The sequence below is a fragment of the Manis pentadactyla genome, chromosome 6, assembly GCF_030020395.1.
Source record: "Manis pentadactyla isolate mManPen7 chromosome 6, mManPen7.hap1, whole genome shotgun sequence".
Classification (NCBI taxonomy): Eukaryota; Metazoa; Chordata; class Mammalia; order Pholidota; family Manidae; genus Manis; species Manis pentadactyla.
In genome coordinates, this window is record NC_080024.1 from 4,011,187 (window position 1) to 4,032,224 (window position 21,038).

At 44.0% G+C, this 21,038-nt stretch overlaps 1 protein-coding gene across 4 annotated transcripts in view; it reads left to right on the top strand.

Moving 5' to 3' along the window:
• Positions 1-21,038, top strand: part of IQCA1 (IQ motif containing with AAA domain 1) — a 176,433-nt gene that overhangs the window by 83,441 nt on the left and 71,954 nt on the right. For all 4 annotated transcript variants that reach the window (XM_057503392.1, XM_057503393.1, XM_036901073.2 and 1 more), the window contains 2 exons: positions 2,091-2,175; positions 11,220-11,342. In XM_057503392.1, the coding sequence (XP_057359375.1) occupies positions 2,091-2,175; positions 11,220-11,342 (208 nt within the window). The remainder of the gene's footprint in view (positions 1-2,090; positions 2,176-11,219; positions 11,343-21,038) is intronic.

Consider the following 21,038-nt stretch of genomic DNA (forward strand, 5'->3'; position numbering starts at 1 on the left):
TTCCTACTGAATGAGCCCATAGGAAAGGGTCAAAAGACCTGAGATGTTTAGTCCGGAAAGGAGGTAACTGTCTTCAAATGTCTGAAGAGCAATCTCATGGAAGCAATGGGTCAAAAGCGGGTGGGGGTAATAGACGGGGGGTGGGGAGCAGCTGCTGGTCCCTCAGCAAGACCAAGGCGGTGACCCCAGCTCAGAGTCGGCATGCTCCGCACCACCGCGCACCTGCCTTAGAAAAGGTTTCTTACCAACATGCTTGGACACTTGACCCTTGAGTACACAGTCTTTTAACATTCTGTGCGATGACCCGGAAGAACTTCCACCGCAGACTGAGGGCGTCGGCTGCCTGGAGGAGGAGCGCCTGCAAGGCTGTCTCGGGTCACGCTGAGCCGGCCACTTTCTATGCACCGTCATTGTTAATTAAGAAAACGGCAAACTCTGGTATTTTGGACTTGAGTTTTAGAAAGTCATTTCCTCAAAAATGTCCCAAATGAGCTTAAAGGAAAACAGATGACAGTATTTGTTGCCATTACTAAAGTCTGAGCTTCCTAGTGAACGTTAACATTTTGGAAGTCCTGTAGCCGCCTCTCTGAGTCTGAGAGCTTCCCATCACTCACGCTCTCGATCATGACCTCAGGGGAGTGGTTAGTGAATGTGATTTTGGATATGATGAGATGTGTCAACATTGGGAAGACCCACCTAACTCAGGGAACCATTGTTTTCCAAGAGACCACGACCTGATGTTACACCATCATGCACAGGTTAAAGATCCATTCAGTGCTCAGACAGACCAGTGTGGATTTTAACAAGGCAGAGAAGGAAAAGTTCACTGATAAGGTTTCAGATTCCACATCACAACCAGACTTTAGGAAGCTACCACTTGTCACGTGGTATAGTTTCAGAGCAGAGCACCCACACCTATCTAAAAAAACTACTAGAATATCCCTCCCTTTTCCAGCTACACATCTCTGTGTGGCCAAATTTTCTTTCTATGCTTCAACCAAAACAACATTTTGCAAAAGATTGAATACAGAGCAGATACGAGCATCCAGCTCACTTGCATTAAGCCAGACACTAAAGAGCCTTCAAAGGATGCAGAACAGTAACACTCTTCTCAGTAATTTTTTCTGTTTTGGAAAATAGATTACTCATTACAAATGTTATTTATGTGAACACATGGTGGTTTTATTATATGCTTTTTAGTGAATGAATTAAAAATGCATATTTTAGAAATTTCTTGATTTTAATATCTAATACAGTAGGTGTGAACACCTGTAACTCATGTAAGCAAAATCTCTTTGGTACACTCAAAAATTATCAAGAGCATAAAGGGCTCCTGTGACCATGAGCTGGAAAACCACTGTTGCAGAGGCATGTTAGGCTCAATTGTTTTTTCTAATTCTGAGATTTTGTTCTTCGGTGGATTAATGGAACTAACTTAGTAGGTAGTCTTTCCTTTCTATCTGTGGAATAAATATAACACTTGTATCCAAGTCAGTTTCTCTTAGACTATTAACTGCATATCCCTTCTGAAATTCCTCAACATTAAATTTCAATGTCTACTTTTTAAAAGGTAGAAATTACATGGTTACAGAAAAAAATTACTATTTGAAACCCATAAAATATGGGGCCTTAGGCCTACTAAAACATAAAGCATGAATGTGTATTTCATGCACTATTACTAAATTTATAATTTGAACAACTACATCCTTCTGTTTAGTTTCAAAATCCTGTGTTTATCCTAAGTTTTAAACAGGAAGTAATGATTTGTGCTTCTGTCTTCATTCTTCACTCAAGCACAGAGAATCTCAATAATTTTTTAAAAGAGGAAGAAAAGTATCATCTGTTTTAAAAAGAGGTGTGTCTGTCTCAGAGTAACCATTACCTGGAGGAAGGAAACCTGCTCCTGAACGTCACCAGGTCCCTCTGCTCCTTAGGGACCTGTGTCCGGCTGGCGATGGGCAGGGGGGCAGGGGGCCCTCCCCTAAACGCCGTCCCTCACTTACATGTCCACAGGCAGAGCCGGCCGCTGGGGAATAGGACACACAGAGCTCTACTCCTCTCTATTTAACTTGCTTGTTTTTCCTCCTCAGGAACTTAACTGGCACATTTCCTGACTATCCAAAAGTAGAAGAAGGAGGTTCAGCTATTATTTTTTCCCACAAGACCCCACAACAGGTACTACTACATTTGAGAAATAAAATGTAAATATGTCATAATCATGTTTCCTTAAAGTTTAAAGTGAATGGGTTTGTAGTATTATTAGGTCCTGGTTATTTTCTTACAGCCGTTTATGTGGAAATACTTTTGGTGTTCATCAACGTATGTACTTTAAAATTGATTTCAAAATGACTTCATCCTGTCTTACTTTTGAAAGAGATGTGACAACACGTGGCGCTCACTTGCTTGGTGAATTCCGAGCAGCTTGGTTTCAGGAGCCCTTTGTGTTCTAGTCTCTGCTTGCCTCTCAGTCTCACCTCCTGCTCCCATCTTCATGCCATTAACTCCAACAGTCCACTTGCCCATCCTCCTCAAGCGCCATGTCTCTGCACCACTAGTGCATTCATGATATCATGTTCTCCCTCATTCCAGGGTAGCCTTCTGCCTTCTTCATCTGTTCATGTCCTGCTCACTGGTCAGGACTTTGCCAAGAACATTGCCATATTAGTGTTCTTCCAGAGAAACACCATGTGACCCTCTCTGTACATGTTCCAGTGGCATTTGATGAATTTGACATCAAAAGCTGTCTTTAGAGATGCCTTAATAAACTAGAAATAGGAAAATTCTTCTTAATATCAGAGTGTTTATCATAGAAACTAAGAGAAGATTTGCATTATCCTCAACAGTGAAGCATTGAGGCATTGCCATATTAAAATGAAGCTCAAGAATATTTGCTATTCCTATTTGTATTTCCCTGCAACTTCTAACAAATGCAATAAGATAAGAAAAAGAAAAGGAGTTATAAATATTTTAAATGATAATTTTATCATTGTTTTTAGATTCTGTTATTATCTTTCTAGAAAATACAAACTTAACAAGAAATTTTATTGACATATTATACAGAATTACATTGACAAAACTTTACTGAAGAAAATGAAGAACACTTGAATCAATAGACTGATGGATTGTTTTCCTGGCTAAGAAAACTCAATAAAATACAAATATGCATTATCTTTCCATTTTATTCTATGCAGTCAATAGAATTCCAGTCAAATCAAAGCAAGGTTTTATTGACAAAATTAATATCAAGTTCATATGGAAGGATGAATGCATGAAAATATCCAAAAAGCTTTTGAAACCAAGAACTGTAATCATGGGGAACTTGTCCTACTTTGTATAAATCACATTATAAAGATAAACTAATTAAGTCATAGTATTGGGAAAATAATAGATAATAGCAATAACAAAAATAGCATGTCATCTGCATGCATGCAGCATTTATTGGAGAAATATTCTGTGCTGGGATCTATACAAAGCACTTTATGAAATTACTCATTCAATCCTTCCAATCTATGAAAGTCAATGTATTTGGCCAAATTCACAGTTAATATGCTGTGGTGCTGAGATTCCAGCCCAAGTAATCTGACTTCAGAATAGTGTGCTCAGAAATGGATCCAGGTAAAAATTGGACTTCAGTAATACAATGGTGACATTTCAAAAAAGTGGGAAAGATGGACTATTCAATAGTGTTGGGACAACTTGCTCACATTGACAAAATTAAGTAGATCCTTACCTTTCTTATTATACAAAATAAATTTCAGATGCATTAAGTATTTACATGTAAAATATTAAATTATAAATTACCAGAAGAAATTGTTTAAATATATAATAATAGTAGGGAATACTTTTATAAGCATTTCACCATAGGCAGAAATCATAAAGAGAATAAGCTTATATATAAGCTTATATATTTGACTACATAAAGTTCAAATGACAAAAAATACCATAAATGAAATTAAAGTCATATGATGAACTGGAGAAAAGATTTGCAACATATGTGACAGAAATATTTCATATGTAAAGAGTCCTTAGAAAAAAAGAAAAATTTGAACACCTCCATTGAAAAGAAGGCAAAAAATATTAAGTTGATTTAAAAAAAATTTTAATGACTGTCAAATTTAATATAAAATAATATTACTATATTTCTGTTCACCTATAGGATTGGCAAGAATTTTAAGTTATGGTAATAAGCAGTCGATGAGCATGTGTAGAGAAGTCACTCTCATGTGTCATTGTTGGATACATAAGTTAAGCATGACATTTTTTGAGGGACATGGACCAAGTCATTATCAAATGGTTAATGTTAGTACCTTTGACCCACAAATGCTATTTAAGGAGTCTATACTAAAGAAATAGTAAGACAAATTGCCATAGATTGGGGACAACAAACTTTTTCCATAAAAGGCCAAATAGTAAATATGTGAGGCCGTGGAACGTACATTCTCTGCTGCAACTACCGAACTCCACCGTTACAGTGTGGGAGTGAACACAGACAACACTAAGTGGATGGGCACGGCTGTGTTCTGATAAAACTTTATTGACAAACATGGGTAGCAGGCCAGATGTGGCCCGGGCAATGTGATTTGCTGGCTCCTGACGTACTGTAGATTCAGCAGCTACTGCCGTCAGCTTGGGCTACGGCGCTGACAGAGAACACAGGTTAGTGTTCGTTTGTAGGGAATTAGCCAAGGAGCATAAAACACGATGCGGCAGTAAAACAATGCTGTAGATCAGGGTTTCTCAAGCTCAGCACGACTGACTCCACCGTCGGCCTCCACATCCGCCTGTGCTCCCCTGCATCAGCCCTCAGGGTCAGCGAGGAGTGCCCTTCCCCCACAGCCCTATCAAAATTCACCATCAGCTCCCGAAGTCTTCTCCCCACCCTCCAGAGGACCCCATCCTTGCCTGAACTCTGTGACCACCTACTACCCACCCTATTTAGTTCAGCAATTCATCAAGCCCTGCCTTCAGTGACTGTCGTTTTGACTTGGTATTATTTCACTTTTTGACGTGCTGAGGTCTTGTCCCTTCAGCTAAATCATCAGGCGCAAGCTGTGTCTTGAAAGCCGACGGCAAGAAGCCAAACACGTTTTATGTCAGTTTAGAAAGGTAACAATTATAGGATTAAGAATGTCATGAATGGAATGTCTAAACTGTCCATGAGAAATGTTCGAAAGTAGAGTTAATGTCTACTCAAACAGCAAAACAAAAGAAAATGGAGGATGTCTGCTTAACACATCAAAATAAAACAAAGGAGGCCACAAAAACAGCCTGAGTTTAAAAGACGATTGAAGTCAGGAGAGCATCATGGTGAAGAACCGCGGCTCCCCCACCCGCCAGGTCTGCACCCGCAGGCGCGGCACTGCCCTCGCTGTGCTTGTCCTCTCATTGCAAATGGGGATTCTAGCAAAGCTCACCTCGCTGGGCTGACTAGTAATCAGTGAGGTGATACGTGAAATGTGCTTAAAGCATTACACATTGAGCTTGGCACATTGAAATCACTCAGGAAATCTCAGCAGTTGTTCATAATAGTAGGAGGAAGAGGAGGAAAGACATAGACCAAGTATAATCGTTACCACATGTACACAAATAGTCTAATTTATATTTTTTAAAAAACAAAACAGTACAAATGATTTTTATGAAGTGAGCATAATCACATTGATACCAAATCCAAAAACAAAAAGATTGAATACAAATAGAGCCACAAATCAGTCTTCCACACATGAATTAATGCAAAAATTCAAATTGAAATATTAGCACGTTAAATCATCAGCATATGAAATAAGCAAAACCCTGCAATCAAATGGCATTTATTCCAGAATGCAAGAAAGGCTGGACTTTAGGAGGTCTGTGAATATACTGCATCATAGAAAGTGAGCCAATTCAAGAGAAATTTTGAATTTTATTTTAGAAACAAAAATTTGAATATGTAGATACCTCTTTAAAATGACAAAGTATTTTTTAATTCAAGAGCCAATACAAAATTAATGAAATGCACTAGAAACATTTCCACTAATGTGATAAAAAAATACAAGGATGGCCATTATCACCATTGTCCCATTGGATCTCCTGGACACCGTTAGACAAGTGGAGGGACAGAGACACAGGAAGTGGACGGAAAAGGAGGGATGTTCACATTTTGCAGACATGCTCTAGACTTAGAAAAGCAAAATTCTAAGAATAAACTGAAAAACTACTTAAACAATATGAGAAGATAGGGAGCTACAAAACTAATATGCAGACAGCAGAGCTTTTTCATGCACAGGCAGCAGCTAGATGAAATATATAATAGCAAAGTCCATTTACAAGGGTATCAACAACACAAAAACAAAATATCCAGGAAGAAACTTGATAAATGTGTGTTCTATGTACAGAAAAGCTTAAACCATTCTGAAGGATGCAAATGGAGAAGCACTCTTAAGCAGGAATATTCAACACCTTGACTACTTCCACTCTCCCAACCATCATCTGTAAATCTATAAATGTACTATGACCCAAATAAAAATGCCAATAGCATTATGTTGGAGTGACAGGGGAGGGGGGACACAGAGGGTGACCAAACTGATTCTAAACTTTAGGTAGAAAGTAAATCACCAAGAATAACTGGTAACATTCTGAAAGGTAAGGGTGCTGAGGAGGCAGTAGCCCTACTCAGTATTCAAAATGTTAACTAAAAGCCCCTGGTACAGGCAGGTGACTAGAAAGACACATCAATGGAGAAGAACAGAAAATCAAGAAATATTCCTATATATATATATATATATATATATATGGAAATTTAGTATATAACAAAGATAGAATGTCACTTTCATGTGAAAGAAAAAAAAGGAAATTTAATAAATAGTATTAGAATATCCAGGAAGTCATCTGAAAAAGAGGAAAATTATTCTCTCTCTTTCTACTTTACCCCAGGATGATTCCAAATGGATCAAAGATTTAAATGTAAAACAAAAAACAAAAACACAAAAGAACTAGAAGCCAAGGGAGAAATATGTCATAACCTCAGTGAGGGAAAGACCTTTCTACTTCCATTGTACTACCCAGGAGTCATGAAAGAAAAAATAAATTAAGTTACACACAAAAATTTTTCTAACCTGCATGGCAAAACCAACCCCAAGTCAAGTCAAATGGCAGAGGACACGCTGGGAAAATTATTTGTAATGAGTATCACAGACAAGAGGTCATTTTTCAAATATATAAAGAGCTCCTACAGCTCTATTTAAAAAAAGATCAATAACCCAATATTTTAAAAAGCCAAAGGGTATGAACAGACAGTTCTCAGAAAAGAAAATCTAAATGGATGTGAAACATAAGAAAAGATGATCAACCACACGCATATAAGAGAGGTGCAAATTAAAACCACACTGACTAACAGACTCGGTGCACCATCAAAATCCAAAACTTTTACACTTCAAAAGACACTAAGAAAATGGAAATACGAGAACAAACTGTAAGAAGATATTTGAAAACATACTTGATAAAGAATTTAACTTCAAAATATACAGAGAACTCTTATATCTCAGTAAGGAGACAATCCGATCCAAAAATGGGCAGAAGACTTGAATAGACAGTTCACAAAGGAATGTATGTGAATAGCCAGTAGGCACCATCAGTGGCCTTAGAGAGACGACAGTCACAACTACAGTAAGATGCCACTTCATGGTCCCAAGTATGGCTATAATAAAAAAAGACAGGTGATAACTAATGTTGAAGATGCAGAGGAAAGGGAACCCTCATACACTGCTAGTGGGAAGGTGAAATGGTGCGCATACTTGGGAAAAACAGTTTGTCAGTTTCTTAAAAGTTAAATATAAATTTGCCAAATGACCCAGCAGCTCCAATCTTAGGGCTCTACCCAAGAGAAATGAAAACGTGTGTCCACATAAAAAAGCTTGTATATGAATAGTCATAGGAGCATTACTCATAACAGCCAAAAATTTGAAACAACCTAAATATCCATCAAGTGGTGAATAGGGGAAATGTGGCATAATCCGTGAGAAGGAATATTATTTGGCAATAAAAAAGGAGAGAGAAAAAAACACTTGATCCATGCCCCAACATGGATGAATCTTGAAAACATTATGCAAAGTGAAAGAAGCCAGACAGAAGAGACTACATTTTGTGGCTCCATTTATACAAAATGTCCAGGAGCAAGTCTACAGAGGGAGAGAGAAGACAGTGCCTGCGCAGAAAGGGCAGGAGCAGAGGGAAAGGGGATTGACAATGAATGGGCATGAGGGGGTCTCTTTAGGGTAATGGAAATGTTCTAAAACTGATTTACAGTGGCAGTTAAACAACTTAGTGGCTTTACTAAAAATGATTGACTTGCACATGTGGAATGGGTGAATGTATGTTATGTAAACTATATCTCAATAAAATTACGTATATATTTAAGAAACAAAATAAAACAGGTGGCAGGCCAGATTTGGACTTCAGGACTTTGTAGTTTACTACAAACATGATGACTGACTTAAAAGGCAACTTCCAACTTGGGGTGGTTTTGCTATACTCGCAGAACATGAGCAAAATAAATTCAGTATTGACATCTTAAAAAAAAACTACAATGACGTATCATTGGCAAACATAACACACTGTGTCAGTGAGCATATGGGGAAGTAAACACTTGTATACACTACCAGCAGAAGTGGAAATTGGCATAACCTGGCGGAGGCAGTTTGACAGTATTACAAACGTACATATGCTTGATCCAGCATTTCTACTTTTAGGAATTTATCCTAATTCTAAGTTATGCTCACATATCTGCGAAATGATATTTGCATTCATTTATTCACGACAGCATTGTTGGTGATAACAAAAGATTGGAAATAAACTTAAGTTTCCATTGGCAGAGGAATGGTCCAGTAAGCTATGGTACACCTATAAAGAAAGGAGGAAGTTCTTTATGTATCACGAAGGAAAGATGGCCAAGGCGTATCATTAGGAGAACAGTGTGTGCAATTTGCTAACGTTTGTACAAAATGACAAATTCGTGTTTATAGCAGATATCTGTGTGTATACATTGTACGCATTTGTGCACTTTGGAAAATTTTGCTATAGGAGAGAGCAAACAAAGCAGATTTAGAACGGATTTAAAAAGAGACGACTACAATCCTATTCCACCTTCCACAGATGTGATTGGCAAGCAACACCCAACAATCTCAGTGTGCTTTATATATATGCAGGTGGGCGTACGCTACATATTTGCATCTATCTATGCTAAATGTTTCTGGAAGCATATTGAAGGTATTGGGTTGGCTTTAGAAAGCAGATCCTGTTTTCTGGACCACAGCAAAGGGAAGAAACATTTCACAACTTAATAAATTTTTGAATTGTGGATCATGTAAATGTATTGTCTATTCAAAGAACTAAACTAATAAAGTAAGGATATAGAGGAAATAAACAATGAGGTTGATGAGACTTTAAAAGATACACTGATTATATGCTCCACAAATAAAGACTTCATCTTTCAGCTGCTCACATTTTATGTATCAGGCTATTTTTAGAACTTGTCCATACATTTCGGAAAGTTTCCCAACTTACAGGGGCAAAATGCTCATTTCTCATAAATGCTCCAGAACATAGGGTCCCGAGCAGCCAGGATTTGGCTCTGTGAGTTGAAGTGAGCCTGCTCCCCAAGGAAAACATTGCTATTCGGACAACAAGGGAATTTTAATCCCATCTAAAGACACCCTTTTTATTACCAGATAATGTACACAAGACACACGTCTCCTGCCGCCCTCCGCATCACCCCTTCTGTGAGACTCACCTCATCAAAATCTTCGCAAGAGCCTAGGGGCTGGGTGGGCCTCTGGACAGTGTGAAGTGGGGCATGACTATAGTTTTTGGGTTTTTTTAAGTCCAGATGGTGCCGGAATATCCTGCTTGGTTCATGATAAAGCTGTTCTTTACACTTTTAAAGGTATGAACTAAGCTCCTAAGAACCACATAGGGATAAATATCAAAAATATGATACTAGAAAATAAATTTCAGCATGCTAGTAAATCACTAATAAGTCAAAGCAAGTAGACTTGATCCAAGGAGGATGGTTCTAGCGCAGCACACTGGGGGGCAAGGGGGAGGTGTCTGCCCTGTTCTGAATTGCACACTGTGCTACCCAGAGACGACCACTGCACTGAGTTTGATGTTTGTCATCCCTTACATTTCTTTACACTCTGACTATATATGTATGTGTCCTAAAACTGTGTAGTATTGTTTTTATTGAACTATATGCATTTCATGCCATAGGGTAAATTTTCGTATGTCCTTCCACACCTCGCCTCTCCTTTCTATGTTATGCAATTCATCCAGCTTAATACCCATTTGAATCCCAGCTCAGCCACCTGCTACCTGTGTGTCCTTGGGCGACAGCAGCTCCCACTCGCGGGCTTTGTTTAGCAGTAAACTTCTGTCTTTGTGAGACTCTTAGAACCGTGCTGTAATGCTGGGCGTGGAAGTGTGGGCGTCATTTCAGAGCTGAGGAAACTGAGTCCCAGAGAGGTTATGCCCTCGTCTCAGACACATGTCCAAAGATGAGCAGAGCCCAAGGGTCAGACAGGAAATATGTCCCATCATCATGTCTCCCAGAATTCATAGCTCAGTGTCACAGCGAACCAGAGCTCAAGAAACATCTATTGTATTGAAAGAAATTACGTGTTTTTTACAAACCTTTACCAATTCTCCATGGTTGCTAATTCTATGTGAATCAGGTACTTTTTAACAAAAATTTTAAATTTGAGGAGAATAAATGGGCTTTTGTCACTGTAAGAAATACAAATCAAATCACAAGCGAAAGAAACCAGCTCTGAGAAAAGGTGCGTGTTCATTTCCGGAAAACTAAAGTTAATACAAGAGCAACTGTGGCCACTGGAGTCCAGGTGCCCTCGACTCGGAGTTGGGGAAGAGGTGTGGGCAGGCCTGGCACTCCGGCTGTGGCCGAGGTGTGAGCAAGCTCGGGGAGCCGGAGCGGCCCTGGGTCGCGGGGGGCAGGCTCAGAAATGTCCAGCTCCGTCTACTGCCCCCGGAGGTCCAACTGCCACCTCCTGCTGATGGATCCAGCCAGGGGCAGATGGGAGGCCTGGTGGTGTCCCCAGGAGGGCCGCCCCTGGGCGCGGAGCAGAGCGGGGAGCCTGACCAGGACAGGCCACCCTCCAAGAGGGAAAGGAGTCCCTGTGCTGACGAGGCTCCGTGCAGAGGCCATGATCACTCTCTTGGTTTCTTACCAGGTCATTGAAGATATTATTGCAAACCAGGAAGAAGAGGAAAAAGGCAAAAAAAAGAAAAAGGAGAAGAAACCCAAGAAAGCCAAAACCAGCCAGGAAAAGAAAGGAACAAAGGAAAAAAATAAGGTAAAGAATTTGGAATTTTAGAAATTTGGGGGCTTTTTTCTTTTAAGTGACTTCTTTTCCTTTGAATCAGTGGGATCAAGTCTACCAAGATTGCTGTTGTTTCCTAGGAAACCAATCTACCAAGTGTCTTCAGTTTGTTGGGTTTTTTTTTTTTTTTTTTGGTGATTGTAAACTGTTCACTATCCTATCTGTGACTTACAAATACCCACTAGGACAAAGAGGCTCTGACGACACAGATCCCCCCTGTTCATTCACATGCGTGACACCTCTGGTTCTCCTTTCCCACGACACTCCCACTGGTCCTTTCTCAAGGGCGCCAAGGAGGAAAAATGCTCGACAAGCCCAGTGACCGCTGCAAGGTCAGAACGACCGTATCTGCTGTGACCGCGGCATGTGCACTCAGACGTGTCACGTCGCACTGAGATCTTAGATCCATTTTAATGGAAGTGTTTGTTCCTTACCACCCACAGGAAGTCAGTGCTCGAACAGAGTCACTTCGGGCCCGGCCTTCCCCGGGGTGGCGGGGCGGCTCAGGGGTGGGGAGCCAGCAGCGCCTGCGAGCATGTGGGGAGGCGCCCCCCATGGGGTGGTTCTCCAGCAGAAACCCCTTCTCTGGGAAATGGAGCCTAGGCTAGAAGCTTGCATCACCCTAATATGTGAATATATCTAGGGTAGCATTTTGCACACAGATATCTTCACTGCTGACCAAACCCTGATCTGAATGAAGCAAAGGTCCTGGGCCATCCAGGACCATCCATAGGCAGAGACCCAGCTCACTCGGGGCTGCAGCCACATTCCTCCCGTCCCCAGAGACGGTTTCAGTGACAGGGAGACGGGACAGGCTGGGTTGTCAGAGCCCAGTGACAGCACCCAGGGGGCAGGAGTCGAGCAGAGGAGAGGTGGGTGATGCTGAGCAGAAATGACAATACCCAGAAGCCGCGTGAATGCAAGATGGAGGTGATGGCTACAGAGCCAACACACAGTCTAAACCCCTGAGAGTGACTGTGACCACCAGCTGGAGGTGACTGTCCCTTAGGCAGAGCTCACCCCACCCCCACCCCGAGATGAGCAGAAGCCCCTCACTACCCCGTATGTCCTTGTCCCTCTCTGGTACCATTGTTCGCCTATTCACTGCATGCACGAAAGAGCCACCGCTCGCTGTTCAGTTTGGGCACAACCCCCTCCAGTGGACGTGGAGGTTGGCCCCTCAGCCAGCCCCAGCCATCCAGAACACCTGCCAACTCCCCACAGCCCGGCCCCTCAGGAATTCTTCCAGGTCTGGGGGAGCCGCTCCGTGCACAGACGCCGTCCTCCCACCCCAGGCAGCTGATCCCAGGATAGCCATTTAAGGGGACAAAGACACAGCCCCTTGCTGGGACAGCTCAGAAGGGTTCTCCCGGCCCCTGGGCTCTATGGGGTCAGCTGCCGGCTCCCTGCTCCCTGCCTTACGGTGCTGTTCCCAGTGATCCCCCTGCTCAGTCTCCACCTGAATGGTCCCAGGGAACCCAGCCTCTGAGACCACCTATTGCCCTGCCATTCTACCTGCAATGCAAAAGGTCTAATTTGTTGCAGAATAAAACAAAAAAAAACCAGAAAGACAGCTCACTCGAAATAGTTAATTTTTTAAATCCTCCTCTTTCTGTGCAAGATAATTTTGAAGCTGTGCCTAAAAACAAGAACAATTGGAAGAATTTCAATTTTATTCTAAGCATCTCTTCCTCTAAATATGCATGAGGGAGCTTGACACTTGCAAATTAAAACTTCACTGTTAGTGAAGCTTGTTCCATAAAAATCTGAAATTATCAGCTACACAATCTGGTCTGTGTTGAGTGAAGATATTTTATTAACTAGCTATTAAAGAGTCACTTAGTGATGAGCAGTTTTGGACAAAAGGCAAAGTTTGAGTTCATCAGCATTTATGGAGCAGTTGCAATGAAGGGGAAAACCCTACAGAATTGCTTAGAAATGAATTTATTCATGAAAAGCACAGGTCTACCAAGTGACAGTGTGATTATCAAAAAAATAAATGCTTGTCTCTAATCAAAATCAATATATTTAAATTACGTTGGTACACTTCTTACAGATCAGATTATCTTTTCCATTGACTTTGAAGTCTTATTCTAGAATCAATCCCAAAGCATCTAGAAGCATTCCTGAGGCTAGCCATTCAATACAAGTGTGAGAATTAGTATTCTGACCTGTAGAAAAAAAGATATCTGCTATTAATACTGGTTGAAGGGTAAGGCAGGGGAGAGAAGAAACTAGTTTTGTTTAACTTGCATAGATACTGACCCACCCTGATCATGTTTCACAGTGGCTGAGTTAGATGATTATTCTTAAGGTTTTTTATAACAGTTCATCAATCGCCAGCCCCATATGTATAGTCAGAAACTTGGGGAAAACTGCATATAAAAGAAAACTAATAGGATTATCTGAATATTTCCACCAACCTCTGTAAGTGAAAATGACACTTCAAAATACCACACAAGTACAAGATTGAACACTTGTAAATCTGTGATAGTTACAAATGAGCATAAATAGCGAGGAAGGTTCTGTTGAGGGGGGTCTGGAGGGTGAGTGGGTCAGAAGGCTGGGCGGGGTCAAGGGGTCCTAGGCCACCTCTGAGCCAGAGAACTGGAGGACAGCTTCAGAGCACGAATGACATGAGGCCAGGAAGGGTGTCTGGTGGGTGAGGCCCAGACAGGTTAGAGCGGCAGTAAGAGGGTCACGGAAGCTGGGCGGACCTTCTGCCCCTCTGCAGAGAGAAGAGAAGACGGGGTGCCTCTGGAGAAGTGACTTGAGGAGAGCTGAGTTCTGCAGTTTGTGGCAGTGAGACAGGAAGCGGGGTCAGTGCAAGGTGAGGTCAAGATCCCAGGCAAGGACAAGTGTGTGCTGGGAGTCAGAGCCCCTCTGAAGTCTGCAGCCAACCTCATGCGGGCACATATTTAACATCAAACGTTATTCCCAAGGTCGAACAGGAAATAAGCAGGTTCTGTTCATCTTGCCGAGTCTTCCTAAGTAAGTGGAGGAGGAAGGGGTTGTCTGGCTGGTGGTGGAGGCCTGGGCTCAGCAGCGCAGCACCCCCTTGCCTGGCTCACAGAGACCCATGGCCACCCTTTCTCAGCGCTTCCACCACAGCCCCATCCTGGGGCTCCTCCACCTGTGTAAATGTGTCGGGCTGCCTGACGGCCTCACCCCTGACCCCAGAGCGGCCAGGAGAGCTCGCCTTCTGCACTCTGTTAATCAGAATTCTGAGGATGAATGAATGTCCCTGTGGTTTCTTGGGATGTTTGAACCTGGGACCACTGAAAGGCAGTTTTAGGGCGTGAAATTGTAGGTTTCAATGTCCCTGCGTAGTTCTCTAATTTGTTGTGGTGCTAGCACGGTAAAAAGGGCTGTCATGGGGGATCTCTGTAACAGGACACAACGTTTTAAAATGACAGTGACTGGCACTCTTGCATTCATTTGATCATTTCATCAAGAAACTTTGGAAACAATTTAACATTTAAAGTATGAAAGTTTTCAGTTCTTTATCTGGATCCATCAGGAGGCCCTCCACGCTGAGCTGCTAAAGGACAAGAGGAAAGAAACGGACCTGGGAATTCTCCTCCTTGGTGTAGAGCTGTGCTGGGAGAACGTAAAATACCATAAACACCTGCAGAGATCAGCTTCCAAAAATCAGTCTTTCCTCCATAGACAAAAAAAAAATTCACTTCTATCTAACTTCACACCTTATACAAAAATTAACTCAAAATGGATCATAGACTTAAACATAACTGTAGAAACTTTAGGTAAAAACACAAGAAAACTTCAGGTTCCAGGACTAGGCAAGAGATCTTAGCCTTGTCACCAAAAGCATCCATAAAAGGAAAGGTTATACGTTGGACTTCCTCAAAATAGAAAACTTCTGCTCTGTGAAGAGGATGAAAACACAAGCTATCAACTGGAAGAAAATCTTTGCAAATTATCAGCTACACAATCTGGTCTTTGTTGAGTGGAGGACTTGCATCTCGAGTATATGAAGAACTCTTAAAATTCAACAGTAAAATAGAAATTAGCCTTTCTTTTGGATGTCTAGTTTTAAAATCATTTCCAAAACTATTACAGATTGCAGATTCCCCTGTTAAGAACACCTTATAGAAGAGAATGCATTAGCATTCCAGGGCCATTCTCCGCAGACCAGCAGCCATCTCCGCAAATGTGATGTCAGCATCTAAGTCACTATGTCTGCCTCCCCACCTGCTCTAAGGACCTCACACTGGCTTTGGGAATGAAAGTACACAAAAAGAACACTATTCAACCATCCTTACAACTCTTTGCTCTTTTCTGTTTCAAGCAAATGTTAACCCATTTGGCGCTATTGTAATGGTTTTGACCTGTTGGTAACACAAGATCATGTGAATACCAGGCATCTTCTCTACATTTACTCCAGCCAGAAAATGACCCGACATAGTGCTAAATTCTTCTGGGAAGATCCTTGCACCTCTATACAGCACAATTCACTCTATTTGTTTGCCTCTGATGCAACCCCTTGGGTCAAGGACGTGCTCCAGATTGAATCATTGAGCCAACCACGTTCTTATATTATGTTAGGGTATTTTGAACTGCTTTTTGCGCTACTTCACTAAGACGGAAAAGTGAGTGTTGTGTATTTCCAGAGGGAGTTATCAGGAAGAAGGATGTCATCATGGAAGTGTATGTCCTGAGCATATTCTGTGCCCACTGATGTGCAGGAAGAGAGAAAGATGTGAGGGTGCGAGAGTCCTCTGAGCTGAAGAGGAGCTGGGAGCCCTTAACCCAGGGACCAAAGACCCTATGGATAGACCCCCTGAAGTTGTACATAAAATTCTATATGAAATTTCATACCTCCGAGAAGAAGGTGTGAGCTTTCTTATTCCTAAAAACCTCAAAACTACTGCATCCAGAAAGGACATATTGGGTTGTACAGAAGGGCCAAGGGAAGGATTGCAGATCCAGAAGAGGGTGAGGGTCTGCAAGCATTGGAGACGACAGGGGAGGCTTCCTGAGGATACAGCCTGTCAGTCAGCAGGCTTTCGGGAGTTTCTACTCATTCCCAAGTCTGCCCACAACTCCCGTCTTGGAGGACAATGGCAACAGCCTCCTCGCCCACGCCTCCACCTCCTCTCCCACCATCCTGTGATCTGCCCCCCACAGCAGCCACAGTGACCTTACAAAAATGTAACTCTGATCAGCACCCCTAACTTCACTTGGAACTCAAGAGCTGTGCAATAATTATTTCCAAATGAATGCACAGATGCTCAGATGAAGACCCTAGGGTGGGAGTAATGGATATAAGAGATCAAATAGATGCCACAGCGAGCAAGAAGGATGACTGGCCTGGCAGACTGGAGGTTTGAGGAGGGAGAAAACGGAGACCAGGAGCTCAGGTAGATTCCAGCATCTTGTCTGGAACAATGGGAAGAATGAGGGACCGGAGGACAGGAGCTGGCTTTACAACTATGGAGCTTTAATGATGGCCAGGTATCCAGGGAGAGGTGTCAAACAAAGCTGGAAGTTCAGGAAAAACTCCCAACAAGATCAAGACTAACAGTGTAGATGCAGGAGTTACCCGGTTAGGAAACCCCCTTTGAGGGCAGGAGAGTGGATGGGTTGTAGGAAAACTAGTGTGAGTGTAAATTGGAGAACTGGGGTTAATATCCATGCTTTTGGGCAAGAGGAAGAGAAGAAACCAGCAGTGGAAATGAGAGCCCCTGGGAAGCAGGCAGGAATTCAGCGCAGCGAAGTTCCTATTTAATCGGCCAGCCGAGTGGATCTCAGCAAGGACGGGAGGCAGGTCTCCTTCAGTGCCTCAGTCTACCCACATGAAAGTGAGAATCAAGAGTGTGAGGGAGACACAGTCAGGAGATTCTGTAAAGGAAGGAGCTCACTTGACAAATGCAACAGAGAAGTCAAGAATGCTTGAGGAGCAGGCGTGGTGACGCACATTCCCGGGACTCGGTGCTCTTTCAGTTAGAGTGCAGGTCAGAGGGGGCAGAAGGCAGACTGCGGGCAGGCAGGGACCCAGGCTGAGGAATGAGGGCGGCCAGTGCGGATGCCACTTCCAGGAAGCTGCAAGATGACCAATAAAGTGGAGAGAGCCCTTTGCAATGGTGTAGCCCTCGGAGGAAGCCTGTTTCCAGCCCAGGGTGAATAAACCAGTGAAACCGGTGAAGCCACAATTAGTCAAGGGGAAAAGCAAAGTGGGAGAATCCCATTTATTTGCCCACAGGAAGCCTGGCTGCACTCTTCGCTCCCCCGTAGCTGCTCTCACTCACCCATTTCTCCCCCTTCTGGGGGCTCGGCTCTCCACCTGCTCCTTCCAGGAGCAACCCTGCAGGCAGAGTCCAGGCCACCAGGCCTATTACACAGCAGAGGGGAGGACAGAAGAGCTTCCCTCCTCCCTTTGTGAACACCTATTGATATGGAAATGGGCTAAGGCCAGGCGAGAGATGCTGGAAATACTGCAGTTTTACCCACAGATGGGAGGAACCGTAAATGCAGGGGGACAAAAGGGAGAAGAGCCAGTGGCAGGAAGCCTGAACCGCTGGGCTGGAGGGGGGACCCTGGGAATGCGGGCAGGCAGGAGATGTACGCGGCAGGGGGAATAGGTTCTCTGCAGCGCAGGGCCCTGAGGAGAAGCCGGGGAAGCACGGGGCTCTAAGAAGGGAGAAGAGCGTGGCGAGGAGGAAAACCATTTCACCAAATGGCCTCTACTTCATCAGGACAATAGGAAACCGGCTGAACAACTGGTGTGACACTGCCTAGCCGGCAATGGGCCAAGCACTCCAATGGGCGACCAGGAAGAACGCCGGGTGGAGCACCCAGTTACCAGGGGCCAAGTCGGGGTTCGGTTGTTACCAGCATCCTGGTCCCCAGTTGGGTGTGGCCAGGACCGTGTTTTCTGATCTTCCACCTGCTGTGTGAAATGCGTTCTTATGTGACACAGAGGAATGCCTCCCACAGGGTGTTTTTTTTTTTTTTTTTTGAGAGGGCATCTCTCATATTTATTGATCAAATGGTTGTTAACAACAATAAAATTCTGTATAGGGGAGTCAATGCTCAATGCACAATCATTAATCCACCCCAAGCCTAGTTCTCAACAGTCTCCAATCTTCTGAAGCATAACGAACAAGTTCTTACATAGTGAATAAGTTCTTACATGGTGAACAGTGCAAGGGCAGTCATCACAGAAGCTTTCGGTTTTGCTCACGCATTATGAACTATAAACAATCAGGTCAAATATGAATATTCGTTTGATTTTTATACTTGATTTATATGTGGATCCCACATTTCTCCCTTTATTATTATTATTTTTTTTTTAATAAAATGCTGAAGTGGTAGGTAGATGCAAGATAAAGGTAGAAAACATAGTTTAGTGTTGTAAGAGAGCAAATGTAGATGATCAGGTGTGTGCCTGTAGACTATGTGTTAATCCAAGCTAGACAAGGGCAACAAAACATCCACGGATGCAGAAGATTTCTCTCAAAACAGGGCGTGAGGTTCTAAGCCTCACCTCTGTTGATCCCCAATTTCTCACCTGATGGCCCCCCTGCGACTGTGCCTGTCTTAGGTTGTTCCTCCCTTGTGGAATCTTACCCGTCTCTGGCTAACCAGTCATCTTCCGGGGCCATACAGGGAGATGTGAAGTTGGTAAGTGAGAGGGAAGCCTTATTGTTGGAAATGGTTAGCTTTTTATTTCTTTGCATATTTATGCCCTGTGGCTTCTATGCCCAGCATTTGTCTTGAGGTATCTTTACCACTTGGAAGAATTATGATACTCAGTAAATTTGATATGAGGCACGAATTCTATTTAAGGGTTGTAATTAGGAAGGAAGAAGAAAAGCTATAGAAGTAGCAGGCGGAAGAAAACATGGGAAGATTGGTTATTTCTTTGACATATCTTCTTGTAGAGTAACATAAGCATGTATAGGTTTTAAACTACTGATTAAATTGCGCACACACATTAACATAATAGGAATACAGCTACATAACAAAGCAGACCTACAATTACCAGCCATCTCCAGTGAGGCCAGGAAAACCAGTTAGGCACCCTAGGCATTTTCACGCAGGATGTTTTTAAGTGTCCTCAGGCCCTGTCAGAGAGACGCTGAGGGACGAAGAGGTGACCCTGCAGAGGACGCTTCCAGAAGATTTTTCATTGTCTAGTACTTTATCCTAGGTATTTGTCTTGGTGAAGTTAGAACGACAGAGCCAGTGTCCCCACGCCCTCCCCACACGTGAACCATGAAGGTAGCTGCCCTGCCCGGGCTGAGCGGGGACTCAGCCGAACAGGCGTCCTGTTAGCGAATGTGTGCGGACTCGGAGTCACCCAAAGAGACGCTGTCCCTCCCCGTCTCTCCCTCCCCCTCTCCCCACCCCTGTCTCCCAACAAGGGCACAGCCTTTCTGCCTCCCAGAGACCCAAAATAGGACCTTCTGCACATCAAAAAAAAGGCAATATTTAGCAGCATACTGACTAAGGAACAGTGGAGACCCAGAGTCCTCAGGGACATCAGGGGACAGGGGAGAGTGGGAGGCACAGGGAGCATCTCTGAGATCACCAATTAGAGTGTCTTAATTTTCCTTCTGTCCGGGAAGTCTCTCTTCCCTCCAAGGACACGTTTTACCCAATACTGGCCTTTTTCTCACATCTCTGGTAAGGGTGGCCATGGCGGGCCCCAGGCACTGGAGTCAGGGCTTAGCTCAGGGGCAGGGCCCGGAGGGGAAGTCAGCTGCCCCAGAGGATTTCTGGGCCTGAGCCTTCTCCTGAGTTCTGCCAGGGGCTGGCCTCCCACCCAGCCACAACAGCCACCCAGCCACCCAGCTGGGGCTCTACCTCGGTGGCGCACCCCAAGAAGTGAGAGCCGGCCACGGAGCTCCCTGGACTTCCTCCTTGGGGCTCACATCACTCCTGGGAGCTCTTGTTTCACATGTGGAAGGAGTGACACATGGGATCCAGGGCCCTGCACGGCCACCACAGTGTGTGTCCCCTACTGTCCTGGGTTGGGCCCCGGGTCCCAGAGAGGGTGGACGCATCCTGTGCACAGAGGCAAGAACTGCTCAGCAACGACAGCCACTCCTCCTTAGTTATGAGGAGAGCATTTGGAGCCTAATGTAGATGAGCATCGTTCCCTTTGCCCTTTCAGGGGCAACAGTTATCATGACATTGCCATCAGAATCCTGATTCTTTGTGCGGTATGAACGTTATTTCACAGAAATGTCAGGTGAGGGTTTACAAGGTCTGTTCTTCCTCGTTGGGAGCGGCTGGCCCAGCGGGACCTGCTGCGCCACGGGCTCCGAAGTGGCCGCACACAGAGGCGACAGCCAGAACGATGGGCCCGAGCTCGCTCTGCAGCGGGGCTCCAGAGCAGGGAGGCCGGCCAGCCCAGCCTTCAGGAGGTGATCAGGGCCCGCAGAGCCAGGTGGGGGCTCAAAGCTCACCTCCCGGCCCAGGGAGGGGACAGGCCAGCAAGAGGAAGGAGCAGTCTGGGCACTCGAACAGCCAAAAGCTGGCAAGTGGCAGAGCGTGACACAGGCGGGACCAGCATCCAGCTGGGTCACAGAACGTGGTGACCAGAGGCAGCAGGACTCAGGCTGGGAATCAGCTTTCAGAGCCAGGACGGTGCCAGCACCTCAGGCCAGGGCCAAACCCAGGGGCGGGATGCTGCAGGGACGG